The sequence below is a fragment of the Lutra lutra genome, chromosome 10 (assembly GCF_902655055.1).
Source record: "Lutra lutra chromosome 10, mLutLut1.2, whole genome shotgun sequence".
Lineage (NCBI taxonomy): Eukaryota > Metazoa > Chordata > Mammalia > Carnivora > Mustelidae > Lutra > Lutra lutra.
Window position 1 is genome coordinate 69,269,426 of NC_062287.1, and position 13,009 is coordinate 69,282,434.

The window sequence follows — 13,009 nt, forward strand, 5'->3', positions numbered from 1 at the left end:
TGCCCTTGCTTCCCTTGCCTTTGGTGATGTTCCTAGGAAGATGTTGCTGCGGCTGACATCGAAGAGGTTGCTGCCTGTGTTTTCCTCGAGGATTTTGATGGATTCCTTTCTCACATTGAGATCCTTCATCCATTTTGAGTCTATTTTCGTGTGTGGTGTAAGGAAATGATCCAATTTCATTTTTCTGCATGTGGCTGTCCAATTTTCCCAACACCATTTATTGAAGAGGCTGTCTTTGTTCCATTGGACATTCTTTCCTGCTTTGTCGAAGATGAGTTGACCATAGAGTTGAGGGTCCATTTCTGGGCTCTCTATTCTGTTCCATTGATCTATGTGTCTGTTTTTGTGCCAGTACCATGCTGTCTTGATGATGACAGCTTTGTAATAGAGCTTGAAGTCCGGAATTGTGATGCCACCAACTTTGGCTTTCTTTTTCAATATTCCTTTGGCTATTCGAGGTCTTTTCTGGTTCCATATAAATTTGAGGATTATTTGTTCCATTTCTTTGAAAAAAATGGATGGTATTTTGATAGGAATTGTCAAATCTGACTTTTAAAGATCACATTAAGTACTGTTCTCAAAAGCTTACCAGAAAACAATCAAAAAAGAAATGTAAGATATAAATGAAGTAAATGCATACAAACAGAAAAGCGAAATGGCAACATAATTTCACAGAATCAAAATCAAGGTTAAACTCCACACAAGATGCTACTGAATTTTAATATTTAAAAATATTAAATTCAATATTTTTAATATTGAATTTTTTTTTAAGATTTTATTTATTTATTTGACAGACAGAAATCACAAGTAGGCAGAGAGGCAGGCAGAGAGAGAGGGAAGCAGGCTCCTTGTTGGGCAGGGAGCCCGATGCGGGGCTCAATCCCAGGACGCTGGGATCATGACCTGAGCCCAAGGCAGAGGCTTTAACCCACTGAGTCACCCAGGCGCCCCTTAATATTTAATTTTAAAAGAAAGATTCAATAATAACATTTTATACACAAATGACATAACATCAAAATAAAGCAAGGTAAGGGCGCCTGGGTGGCTCAGTGGGTTAAGCCGCTGCCTTCGGCTCAGGTCATGATCCCAGGGTCCTGGGATTGAGCCCCGCATCGGGCTCTCTGCACAGCGGGGAGCCTGCTTCCCTTCCTCTCTCTCTGCCTGCCTCTCTGCCTACTTGTGATCTCTCTGTCAAATAAATAAATAAAATCTTTAAAAAATAAAAATAAAAAAAATAAAGCAAGGTAAGAAATATGAGAAAAAAATAAAATGCAGTCTTTTTTTTTTTTTAAAGATTTTATTTATTTATTTGACAGAGAGAGATCACAAGTAGACGGAGAGGCAGGCAGAGAGAGAGAGAGGGAAGCAGGCACCCCGCTGAGCAGAGAGCCCGATGCGGGACTCGATCCCAGGAACCTGAGATCATGACCCGAGCCGAAGGCAGCGGCTTAATCCACTGAGCCACCCAGGTGCCCCTAAAATGCAGTCTTTATGGGATATTATAATAAATGTATTTCAGGATTTCACAGATTAGATAAGAAAAAAGGGAAGATACAGAAGATTTGAATAATATAATAAATTCCATTTTAATAGATTTGAATAAAACTTTGCACCTTACAAGCTACAAATGAATACTGTTCTCTCATGCTCTTGGAATATTTACAAAAATTAATGGTATGTTTGGCCACTAAAATTCCTTAATATTCCAAAACAGAATTTACAGGTCATGTTCTTTGACCACAGCCCAAAAAAGCTAGAAATCCACAAAAGGATCTACTCAATCCTTCGTCAAATATTTACTTTAAAAATTAAGGAGATACCCAAACTGAAATTAAAATTATCTAAAAATGAAAAGTGTAAGATTTCATATCAAAGGAAACCATGCAAAATCAGTCCTGTAATGCCTTTCCACAAATCATTAAGGATACTGCAAATATTTTGGAAAAATCTCTCACTAAAATTCTTTACAATACCATTAAAAATATACATTATAACATATAAATTATCTAAAGTACTATTGTGAAAAACAGATGGCAATCAATCTCATTTTTTTAAAAAAGCACAATACTGAGGGTTGCTGGGGGGGTGGGGTAGTTGGGCGCTGGACATTAAGGAGGGCACATGACATAATGAGCACTGGGTATTATATAAGACTGAGAAATCACTGACCTCTACCTCTAAAACTAATAATACATTATATATTAATTGAATTTAAATTTAAAAAATAAGAGAAAAAAATTTTTTAATTTAAAAAGCAAAAACAGGGACGCCTGGGTGGCTCAGTTGGTTGGACAACTGCCTTCGGCTCAGGTCATGATCCTGGAGTCCCGGGATCGAGTCCCGCATCGGACTCCCAGCTCTACGGGGAGTCTGCTTCTCTCTCTGACCTTCTCCTCGCTCATGTGCTCTCTCTCAAATAAATAAATAAAATCTTTAAAAAAAAAATAAAATAAAAAATAAAAAGCAAAAACAAAAAGTTTAGGTATGAAATCATAAAAAGACATCTATACACAATACAATACAAAATAAGCATACTTCAGACTAGACACACACACACAAGCACACGCTAACGTTAAAGAAAGGATTCTTTTTCTTCTAAGCCATTTCAATTTCTATACCTACAGCAAGAAAAACCTCTGCCTTGATCTTCATTTTACAGCATGCACACATACACTCAGAATCTCCCCAGCCTCTTCAGTGGCTCAAAGCAGAAAGCTTAGCCTTGAAGGGTAAATAAATTTGAAAACTATCCCTTTTAACCACCTCCAATTCTCCCAAATTATACATCTCAGGAAACCCCCAAATTAACTGCATGTCATAGTGGGCTTAAAGAATTTCACATCTGTTGAAATCCTGCTGATACTCCAAAAATTATCACTCCCTGATATCAACCTGCCTGCCTTTCAGCATCAAAAAAGATTGGGAATCAAAGTCTCCCAAGGCAATTCTGAAAAATAGCCAGTTTTTCACCACCAACACCAGAACAGCTACATTTTTAATACATTTTTAAAAACATATTCTACCACACAAGGACAAACTCCTCCCCTGGAAAAAGTTGTTTCCTTACACAGTAACAAACTTTAGAAAATAGTTTTGTGGCCTTAAGAAAAAAAAAAAGAGAGAGAGAGAATATTACTACTGGTTAATATCAGACTGAGATATCAAGGGCATTAAATTGGTTTGAGACAGTAATTACATTTCATATCCAGAAAATTTCATCAGTGATACAGAAGGCAAATTTAACAAATTCTCCTAGATGGAGACTATCTTATTCTTTTTGCAGATTAACTTAACACAATATGGTATGATTTCAGAGAATCAATGTATAAATAGTAAGTATTTCATAAGATGACTGAGAAAATGAATAAAAATCAAAAAGAAAACCTTCCCAGACCTGAGAGTGTTTCATCATTTTCCAGGGAAAACTAGTGAACAGAGAAAAAGTTCTTCTCATAATAATCATAATCATTTCGAATGATGAAAGAAGGTTACAAGTATGCAAGTAAAAAATAAGTTATTCCTGCAGAATGGAAACTTGAGGTCAGTCAGCCAAATAAAGGTAAAGAAATGGAAAACAGGGGCGCCTGGGTGGCTCAGTGGGTTAAGCCTCTGCCTTCGGCTCAGGTCATGATCTCAGGGTTCTGGGATCGAGCCCCGCATCAGGCTCTCTGCTCAGCAGGGAGCCTGCTTCCCCGTCTCTCTCTCTCTGCCTGCCTCTCTGCCTACTTGTGATCTTTCTCTCTGTCAAATAAATAAATAAAATCTTAAAGAAAAATCATTTCAGAATTGAAAACCCATACCCCTGCGACACACACACACACACACAGCCTATTAACTAGAGTTCAATGTTTGTTTCAAGTACTGGTGTGTCTTTATCCTGAGGACATAGTCCAAACACCAAGTTCAAAAGTTAGGGTTTTTTCCCTCTTTGGTGTGGTTATGTTACTCATCTGAAATTAGGTTCAGTTCATTTATTTGTTTATATTCCACCTTAGGGTGGCCTTTTTCTTCATCACTTGATTGTACTGGTGTCTGCTGTTTATGGACTGAGTATGTGAAACATTAAACATGGTTCCAAAAGTCACAAAGCATCCTCAGAAAGGTCACCAACCCCATTCTCTCTACCCCTTCCCCCTCATTCCTACCCACTCCCTATGGCTAACCAATCTCATTAATCTCTGCTTTGTGCACTCAGGGCTGAAAATACCTACTTTCTTATTTCCCCTTCTTTCTTACGCTGCACATTATACTGTAGATACTTTCGCACTTTTTTTCACTGAACAATTTATCCTGGAAAGCACCTCCTATCAGTTCATAGAGAACTTTCTTATTTTTTTAAATAGGTACATAATGCTCCAGTGAGTAAATGTACCACATTTTATTCAATTCCTCTCCTATTCTGTAAATTGTTTCTTTTTTAAATTTCAAACAATGCTGTAAGCTCATACATGTGTATTTTCATACTCGTGGAAGTGTATTTTCAGGTAAATTCCTAGATCTGGGATTACTAAGTCAAAAGGTAAACACATATACAGTCAAATGTACATCTGTTATATGTCTCCTGATACAGTGCACTAAACAACTCATTATTTCTGTTATTCCTGCTCCCCCCCTAAAATGCATAAGCCAAATTTCCATGAGGAAACAAACTCATATTGAGGAAACTCTACAAATAACTTACACTCTTCAAAAATGTCAATGTCCTAAAACACAAAGACTAAAAAACTGTTCCAAATTAAAGACATGGAAACGTAACACAGTGCACATAATTGGAGATTTTCTTATGCTATAAAGGGCATTATTGGGACAACAGGACAACAGGCAAAATCTGAAAAAGCTCTGCATGTTAGCTTAGTAATATATCAACATTAATATCTGATTTTGGTTGTACACTATGTTTATGTAAGCAAATGACCTTGTATTTAGGAAATATACATGGAGAGACTTAAAAATAAGGGGTCACGGGCGCCTGGGTGGCTCAGTTGGTTAAGCGACTGCCTTCAGCTAAGGTCAAGATCCTGGAGTCCCTGGATCGAGTCCCGCATCAGGCTCCCAGCTCCATGGGGAGTCTGCTTCTCCCTCTGACCTTCTCCTCACTCATGCTCTCTCTCACTGTCTCTCTCTCTCTCAAATAAATAAATAAAATGTTTAAAAAAAATAAATAAATAAAATAAGGGGTCACTGTCTTCAATTTACACTCAAATGATTTTAAAAAAACAGCATAGATTGGGAAGATATAAAACAAATATGGTAAAATGTTAGCATCTGGAAAATCTGAGTAAAGTTTTTTTTTTTTAAAGCAACATTGGATGTTCCTCTGACTTTTATATCCATACTTCAACTACTAAACATGTACTTACTTGTATACAAAGCTCTCTCTCCTCGAAAAAAAAATCACCATATGAGGTGACGAGATAAGTTGGCGGGCAATATTAAACTACTAATATATACAAACAACAATTTCTGTGACTGTAATATTTTTAATTAAACTATAATTTAATGCTTTGTAGCCAATAAACAATCACATTGCTTTTATAAAACACTAAAAACAAAATATAACTTATAAGGTGACAAGGAACTCGTTCTATGTATCCAGTAGCCTAATTTTAGACAACTTCTATTTCTTTGTTTCTTCCAGAGCCACACATAAAATAAGTGAGTATATAAATCTTTGTCTTTTTCATAAAAGCCTGAGAGCTGTTTCTCTTTACAAAGTAAAAATAAATCAAAGGTCTACCAAGGACATTACTTTAAACTAAGTTTCAATCCGAAACACAGACTCAGCAACTCTGCCCAAAGTAATTCAAGATCAAGGCCTTGCCAGAAGATTCACTATTAACTCCACAATGTCTACTGACAGTGTGAAAGTGTTTTATTCACTATCACTTTTCAGTAAGAAGGGCATACAGAACTAATACTCTAAAGACACTTCTATTTTTCCTCGGAAGGAAGGAAGGATGTAAGGAAGGAAGGAAGGAAGGGAAACAGAAGGGAGGGAAAGAAAGGAAGGAAGAAGTCTTCGTACAGCATCAGAAAATCTGTTTCAATTTTATGATCAATTACTTTGAAAATGGAACCTTCAGGGGCTTCTAGGTGGCTCAGTCGGTTAAATGTCCAATTCCTAATTTTGGCTTAGGTCATGATCTCAAGGTTGTGAGATCAAGCCCTGTGATGGGCTCTAGGCTCAGGAGGGAGTCTGCTTGAGATTCTCTCTCTCCCTCTATCCTTCCCCCTGCCAAAAAAAAAAAAGAAAAAAAGGGAAAATTAAAAGGAACTTTTAAAATTAAAAAAGCAATACTGCTTTTTTAAAAATCTCCTTTCAAGGCACCAGTGTGGCTCAGTTGATCGAGTTCTGCCTTCACCTCAGGTCATGATCCCGAGGTCCTGGGAGGGAACCCGACTCAGGGCTCCCTTGCTCAGTGGGGAGCCTGCTTCTCCCTCTCCCTCTCCCTCTCCCTCTGCCACTGCCCCTGCTTGTGCTCTCTATCAAATAAATAAATAAAATCTTTGGGGAAAAAAAAGTCTCTTTTCCCACCCAGTCCCCCGTTTTAAAGTTACCAGTCTAATTCCTAACCAAATTAACAACTACTTTCACTTCAAAGTTTGCAAAGACCCACATTTCAGCCTCACAAGTGAATTAAAAATCTCATCCAAGTAGGCAGCTGCCTGTCATCATCACTTTGCCTTCTAATGGTATTATATCAAGAGGGAAAACAGGATTCTTGACCTATTCAACAGAAATGTCCCCACTACACCACTGCAACTTTCCCCATCCCATTAAAGAGAGATGCACATATATTAGAATGAGTAAGAAGAATGAGTTTTAAGAGACCTCAGGTTAGAATTTCTCTGCTTCTCCTCTAACAAAAGTGGCCATCCTCTTCCTTGCGTGCCTACCACTTCTACACAGCAGATCCAGTTCTGGTGTTACTAAAATAATCTCCAATAAATACCACCATCAGGAGAGGTGCTTTATTTTTCAATACTAAGAGTTCATTTGTAAATCACTCTGAAAATGTAAAGCAATAGATGCACACAAAAAGATAAGCCTATAGTTTCAGATTCACAGACACGAGTTATTTTATGTGACTTACAACTGCAGAGAGTGTCTTCAAGATGTTGCAGTAGAGCACCAATTCCGGAACCTAAACTCACGCCCTTCACACGTGGATCAGTTAACTATAACATAATACATGAGTCCTGAAATCTCTTCTAGGATCTCTGCCCCAGGAAAAGTCAATGAAAAAGCATTCAGCGAAAGACAAACTCTGAGTAAAAAGCAAGGTGTGAGTCAGGTCCAGACTAACAGGTTGTAAGACTGACTAAAACTCAACACGTGAGCAATCAACTACCCCCTACACACCTCAAAATCTGACACACTGCTCAATAAAGTCAGGATGCTAAACAAAGCCTAGAAGCTGGGAAATTCCTCTAATTCTGTAAAACACATGTGTTCTCTTTTGAGAGTTAGCAGGTAAAGCATTAACCCAAAACCCCAATAATTACTCCAAATTTCCCAAAAATCAACTTGCAACTGATAAAAAGAAGTTTCCCCAACTCAAAACAGGATCAACATTTATCACCTAAAGACCACACAATGTGAAGAGGGGAATCTGAGGTTGGGGTGGGAGGTAGGGAGTGCTGAAGCCTTAAGAGACCAGATTATGTGTCAAGCAAAAATGAAGAAATTACAAATTTTGTTTTGGAAGACAAGATAATAATAGCAGCAAATAAAACCAGGTAACAATTATTATTAACTTACTCTATAGATGGCACTGTGATGAATGATTTGCCATGTTATTGTATTTATTCCAAAAACCCTAAAGATACTATTATTAGTCTCCCTTTTCAGAGGAGACTCGGAGAACCCAAGATACTTGACTAAAGACACACAGCTAGTTAACTAAATAAGAACCCAGAATTTCAAAAGCACAGAGATTTGTTCACCCAAACTCAACATTTTATGGAGAAAAATAAAACTAAAGCCTTGAAAAGACTGAAAGATTAAGAGATTCCCCAGCATCACATGAGTAGAGAGACCTAGAATCCAGATATGCGAAACTCTCTCCATTTCACTTGGTACAATGTTAAGATCATTTCCTAACTACAATTAACTCATCATTTAGGTATTCTATTTACCAACAAAACTTGAAACATTTTTCAAAAAACTATGAACAACAGAAACATTAACTCCACATATTTTACACTTTTATACACTTTACGATTTGCTAAATTCATTTTTAAAGAGGAAAAGGCACCTCAATTAAGCAATTATTGCCTTAATTTCCTATTTTGCAGCTCTTCATATGCATAGGTCCCAGTACATCTAAGGTTAAAGAAAGTCAAGACTAAAGACAAAGTCGTTTTTAAATTCTCCATTCCCTAATCTTCTGTATTTTTTCTGCTCAAGATTATATAAGAGAAAAATATATACTGAACACTAAAAAGTGTCATTTCAGAAGACTTAAAAAGTAAATAAAACCAATTTGTGTCATCCTGATCTCCTACAACAAGAACTGACTTCCACTTGTTAAGATTATTATCCTCCTGCCATCTCCTCTCCAATTACCACTGCTAGACAATCACAGCAGAATGAATTTTAATTTCCCAAGAGTCAGACAATAAATAGTGGTTCTATTAAGTGTAGATGATAAATAGTCACTTTAGCTCCATAGTATAAGATTAATATAACAACAATAATGTCTGTAGTCTTTTTATACAGTAGGCATTGTTTTAAGCCCTTGACATAGATCAACTCATTTAATTTTCATCACAAGAGTATGTGGTACTGTGTATTTCCCCAGATTACAGATGGGGAAAATTGAGATACTGAGAGATTAAGTAATTTATCTAAGATTATACTGCAGCAAGTGGCAGAGGTGAGACTCCACCCAGGTGGACTGGCTTCTACCTCTGCAAAAGTCCCCTCAGAGTCAGAGCCTACTGCTCCCTTTCACTGGCTCCAGCTCATCTGCCTCTCACACTCCCCTCCTTGCCTGCCTTCTCTCTCTCCCAACTAGCATATAACTTCCCCCATACTCACATACTCTATCCCTACCACCAAGCCTATACAGTACTGTTATCAATTCTTCCCAAACTGACTTTTCCCCAATTCTGAATTCCCTTTGCATTTAAATGTGATACAAAATTATATACATAGACACTTACACTAATAGCTATCATTAACTGAGCACACACTATGTGACACACAACAGTGCTAAGGACACTCCCATAATTCAAAAGATAATAAACAATGTGTGATCCCATCCCTTTTGCTGATAATTAAATGGAGACTCAGGGAAGCTGAATATTCTGGCAGTGTTCTCACAACCAATAAATGACAGAGCAAGATAAACACTTACGTTGACTCAAAGCTCACTTTTTCTCCATGTATACATATGTGTGTGTTTCTCATCCACACACGGCTCATTTACTTCTTTCATACCATCTAGGACAGTACTATTCATAAAGGAGGTGTTTCTTTAACAAAAGAATTCTAGAGAATCATTTTTTAAAACAGCAATTACTGTTATCTTAGCAGTTTCTAAAACTATTTTCCAAAAATAAAAGGTTCCAATACCTTAATTAAATAACTTACATATTTAAATACATTCAGATAGTCCCTCCTCCACAAAGGGCCTAAGTATGTGTAGTTTAACCTTTCAAGTGACACTTTACTAATACTGGAACCCAGGATTCTTTTCTCACTCCTCACCACCACTGCCAGCCCCCCAAGTACAGTCTCCAAAGAAAGGTTAAGCTATAAACTGTTTTGCTTTGCCATCAGTTAAAATCTCTCTTGGCCCTAGCGAAATAGCAACAAGACGATATCCCTGATTCTGCAGCCTGCTAAACTTAAACCAATCTCACCTCTTACTCGGTGTGATTTTTTTTTTTTTTAAACCCACTTAACGAGCATACTGTAAATGCTCATTACATAAACATCTCTTCCTGGACACAAAGGTTTTAGCAGTAGTTTTTAACCCCTTGAAATATTTTAACAGCAACTATTGCTCATTTAGTCAACGTGAAAGGTAACAATCACATTTATGTTAACAGTACTCTGTATTTTAATGTCACTCTAAACGTTAAGTGAAATGAAACAAGCCATTCATGTATCCCAGCTGATAACAGATGGATGAAACGGAAACCAGAAATCAATTCTTCACCGAGGCATCTTAACAGTATTCTTGATATAATGAGAATATCTTTGTTACTGTTATAAAGGAGTACCTTCGTTCTCTCCCAGCATATGCCACACCTTTTAGGTTCACAAAAGCAGAGAGACATCTGGGTTTCTCATTTTCAAAATCCCCGAAAAGATCACTCAAACCTCTTAACAAGAGCAAATCCTAAGAATGAATAATTCCACCGCCCTCTTCTTTACCACAAGCTCTGACTTTCGCCTCTACCAACCAGAGAGAGCTGGGAGTGGAGGAGTGGGTAGTTGGAACAGATAGGGAAGGCACGCCCGGGTCGGTCATCTCCTAGCCTGGCCCATCCCAAACTTCACCTTGGCAAAGCGAGAAGCAGGAAGGCACCACGAATTCCTAGGAAATGGTCTCACCCCTATCGGAGAACATTCTTAACTTCCTCGAAGCCACCATTTCCCTCGGGCATTATCACACACTCCCACCCGGACATATTACCTAAGAGATTACTTAAAAGAAAAGCACACACACACACAAAGAGAAACACACAGCTCGAAGCCGGCAGCTCGGGCTCAGCGTGCGCGGAGAAACCCGCAGACCACGCGGAGCCGCGGCCAAGTTGCTACCGCGATCTCACCGACGGTGCAGGAGGCGGCCGCAGCCGCTGAAAGCCCAGCGCGAGGGGCTGCAGCCCCGCACCCGACGCCCCGAGACCCAGCCGCGGGGCAGGAAGCCGGGCGCGGCGGCGCAGCCTCCCGGGAGGCTCGGCCCGACCGGAGCGATAAGGTGGATCGGCGTTTCCCACCCTGCCAGCTCCGCCCTCCCGGACACATTCCTGAGAAGCCCGACTCCCCGGACGCCGACCAGGGCGCCGGGCAGGCAGGAGCGCGGCGCCACGGCCGCAGGGCAGGAGGGCAGAGCCCGGCCCGCACCACCGCCCCCCCACTCGCCCCCGGCCCGCGCGGCGCCTCTGGGGCGGGGTCGCGGCAGCCGCCCCGCCACAGGTAGCGCGAGCCCCCGCCCGCCGCCGCCCCGGCGCCCCCGGCAGGCCCGCTCCAGGCACCTGGATGAACTGGATGGTGAGCGCCGACTTGCCCACGCCGCCTCCGCCGACCACCACGAGCCGGTACTTCTCCTGGCCGGAGCCGTCCCGCCAGCCGGCCGCGGCCATGGGGACGCCGCCGAGCCCGCCCGGCCACGCCAAGCCGCCGCCCGCCCTAGGCCCGGCTCCGGAGACGTGTGCGGCCGGCGGGCTGCGGGCGAGCGGCGGGCGGGGGTCCCGGGCGCCGGGAGCTGCCGGGAGGGCCGCTCCGGGCGGCAGCGCGGCGCCCGGGCTGGCCGGGTCCCGCCCGAGACGCGGAGGAACGGGAGGACCGCAGGGGCCAGGGGCGACAGCGGCCGGGGGGCGCGCGCTCCTCCACACGTCTCCGCAGCGCCTGCCGAACGCTGCCTCCAGCGCCGCTACAAATGGCCGTCTGGGGGCCGGGCTGCGAGGCTGAGGTGCTGCATATGCATGAGGGGGCGGGGCGGGGGCGGGGCCGCGCTGGCCTGGGCTGAGACTCCGGCGCTGACCCCGGGCGGCTCAGACCCCCGCGGACCCGCCCCTGGGGTCCCTCGACAGTGAGAGTGAGTTGAGAGAGCGCGGGAGTGACTGTGAGGGTGTAAAGTGTGGGAGTGAGATTCAGGCGCTGACAGAAGGCGACTCAGACCCCCGCGACCGGACCCCTCCGATCCCTTGACAGTGAGTGTGTGTGTGTGTGTGTGTGTGTGTGTGTGTGCGCGTGTTTACGCGCGCGTGCGCGTGTAGGAGGAGTGGGTGTCAAGTGGGAGCGGGAGGAAGACAGTAGACGGAGTGTGACCATAACTGTGCAATGTCAGGGATTGTCAGGGATTCCGTGGATGAAAAAATACAGTGTGTGAAGGCATTGTGAAAAAGAGAGCTGTTGTCATCTTAACTCAGTTTTTGTAGGAGAGTAAATATCCTGTTTTAAGAATACAGATGGTCACATTGTGTCACAATAGTTGTGTGTGTGATGGGTTGCAGCGGGGAGGGTGGGGGAGGAACGTGACAGTGACTGAGTGAGCATGGGGGATGTCACAGTGATTGAGGGTGCATGGATGAGAGTAAATGGGACAGGTTTTGTATATGTCAGGAGAGCATCCTAGTGGCTGCATTTATGTGTGAGAAATATGTGGTCATTGTCTAGAGGAGTGTAAGTGAGAGGTTAGTTTGTAATTATGGACACAGTACATACCAGACACTTACCCAGTGCTAGAGATCCTCTCCTGAACAAAGCCGCATCCCTGCCCTCAGAGAACTTATAGTCCAGTGGGGGAGACAGCCAGGACAACGACAAAATTATCAGGCATAATGATAAGCACTGTAACCATTAAGCACCATGCAGCATGTGTGCCCATAGCAGAAGCATTCCCCCGAGAGTTGAGTGGTCAAGGAAGACTTCCTACAAGATCTGAAGAATAAATAATAGAGACAGGTGAATAATTAGAAGAAAGGTATTCCAGAGAAAGGAAAGTGCGTGTGCAAAAGTCAGAGCTCAGAAGATAAGAATTATGTCATGTGATTTGGAATGTATTGGGGAAGTTTGCGTGCCAGTGATTATGAGCCGAAAGGGATTATAGGGGCATCTGGGTGGTATAATTGGTTAAGCCTCCAGCTCTTGGTTTCTGCTCAGGCCCTCATCTCAGGGTATTGGGATCGAGCCCCACCTTGGGCTCCCTGCTTAGTGGGGAGTCAGCTTGCCATTCTCTCTTCTCTTTGCTCTAACCCTCCCACTAGTTCTCTCTCTCTCTCTCAAATAAAGAAATAAATCTTTTTTTTAAGTGATTCTCTATTTGTA

At 41.9% G+C, this 13,009-nt stretch overlaps 1 protein-coding gene across 1 annotated transcript in view; it reads right to left on the bottom strand.

Annotated features, from left to right (window-relative positions):
• Positions 1–11,364, bottom strand: part of RRAS2 (RAS related 2) — a 71,902-nt gene extending 60,538 nt beyond the window's left edge. Inside the window, exon 1 of the mRNA XM_047694021.1 lies at positions 11,215–11,364. Coding sequence (XP_047549977.1) covers positions 11,215–11,322 — 108 coding nt within the window. The 5' untranslated portion in view covers positions 11,323–11,364. The remainder of the gene's footprint in view (positions 1–11,214) is intronic.
• Positions 11,365–13,009: the final 1,645 nt, after the last annotated feature.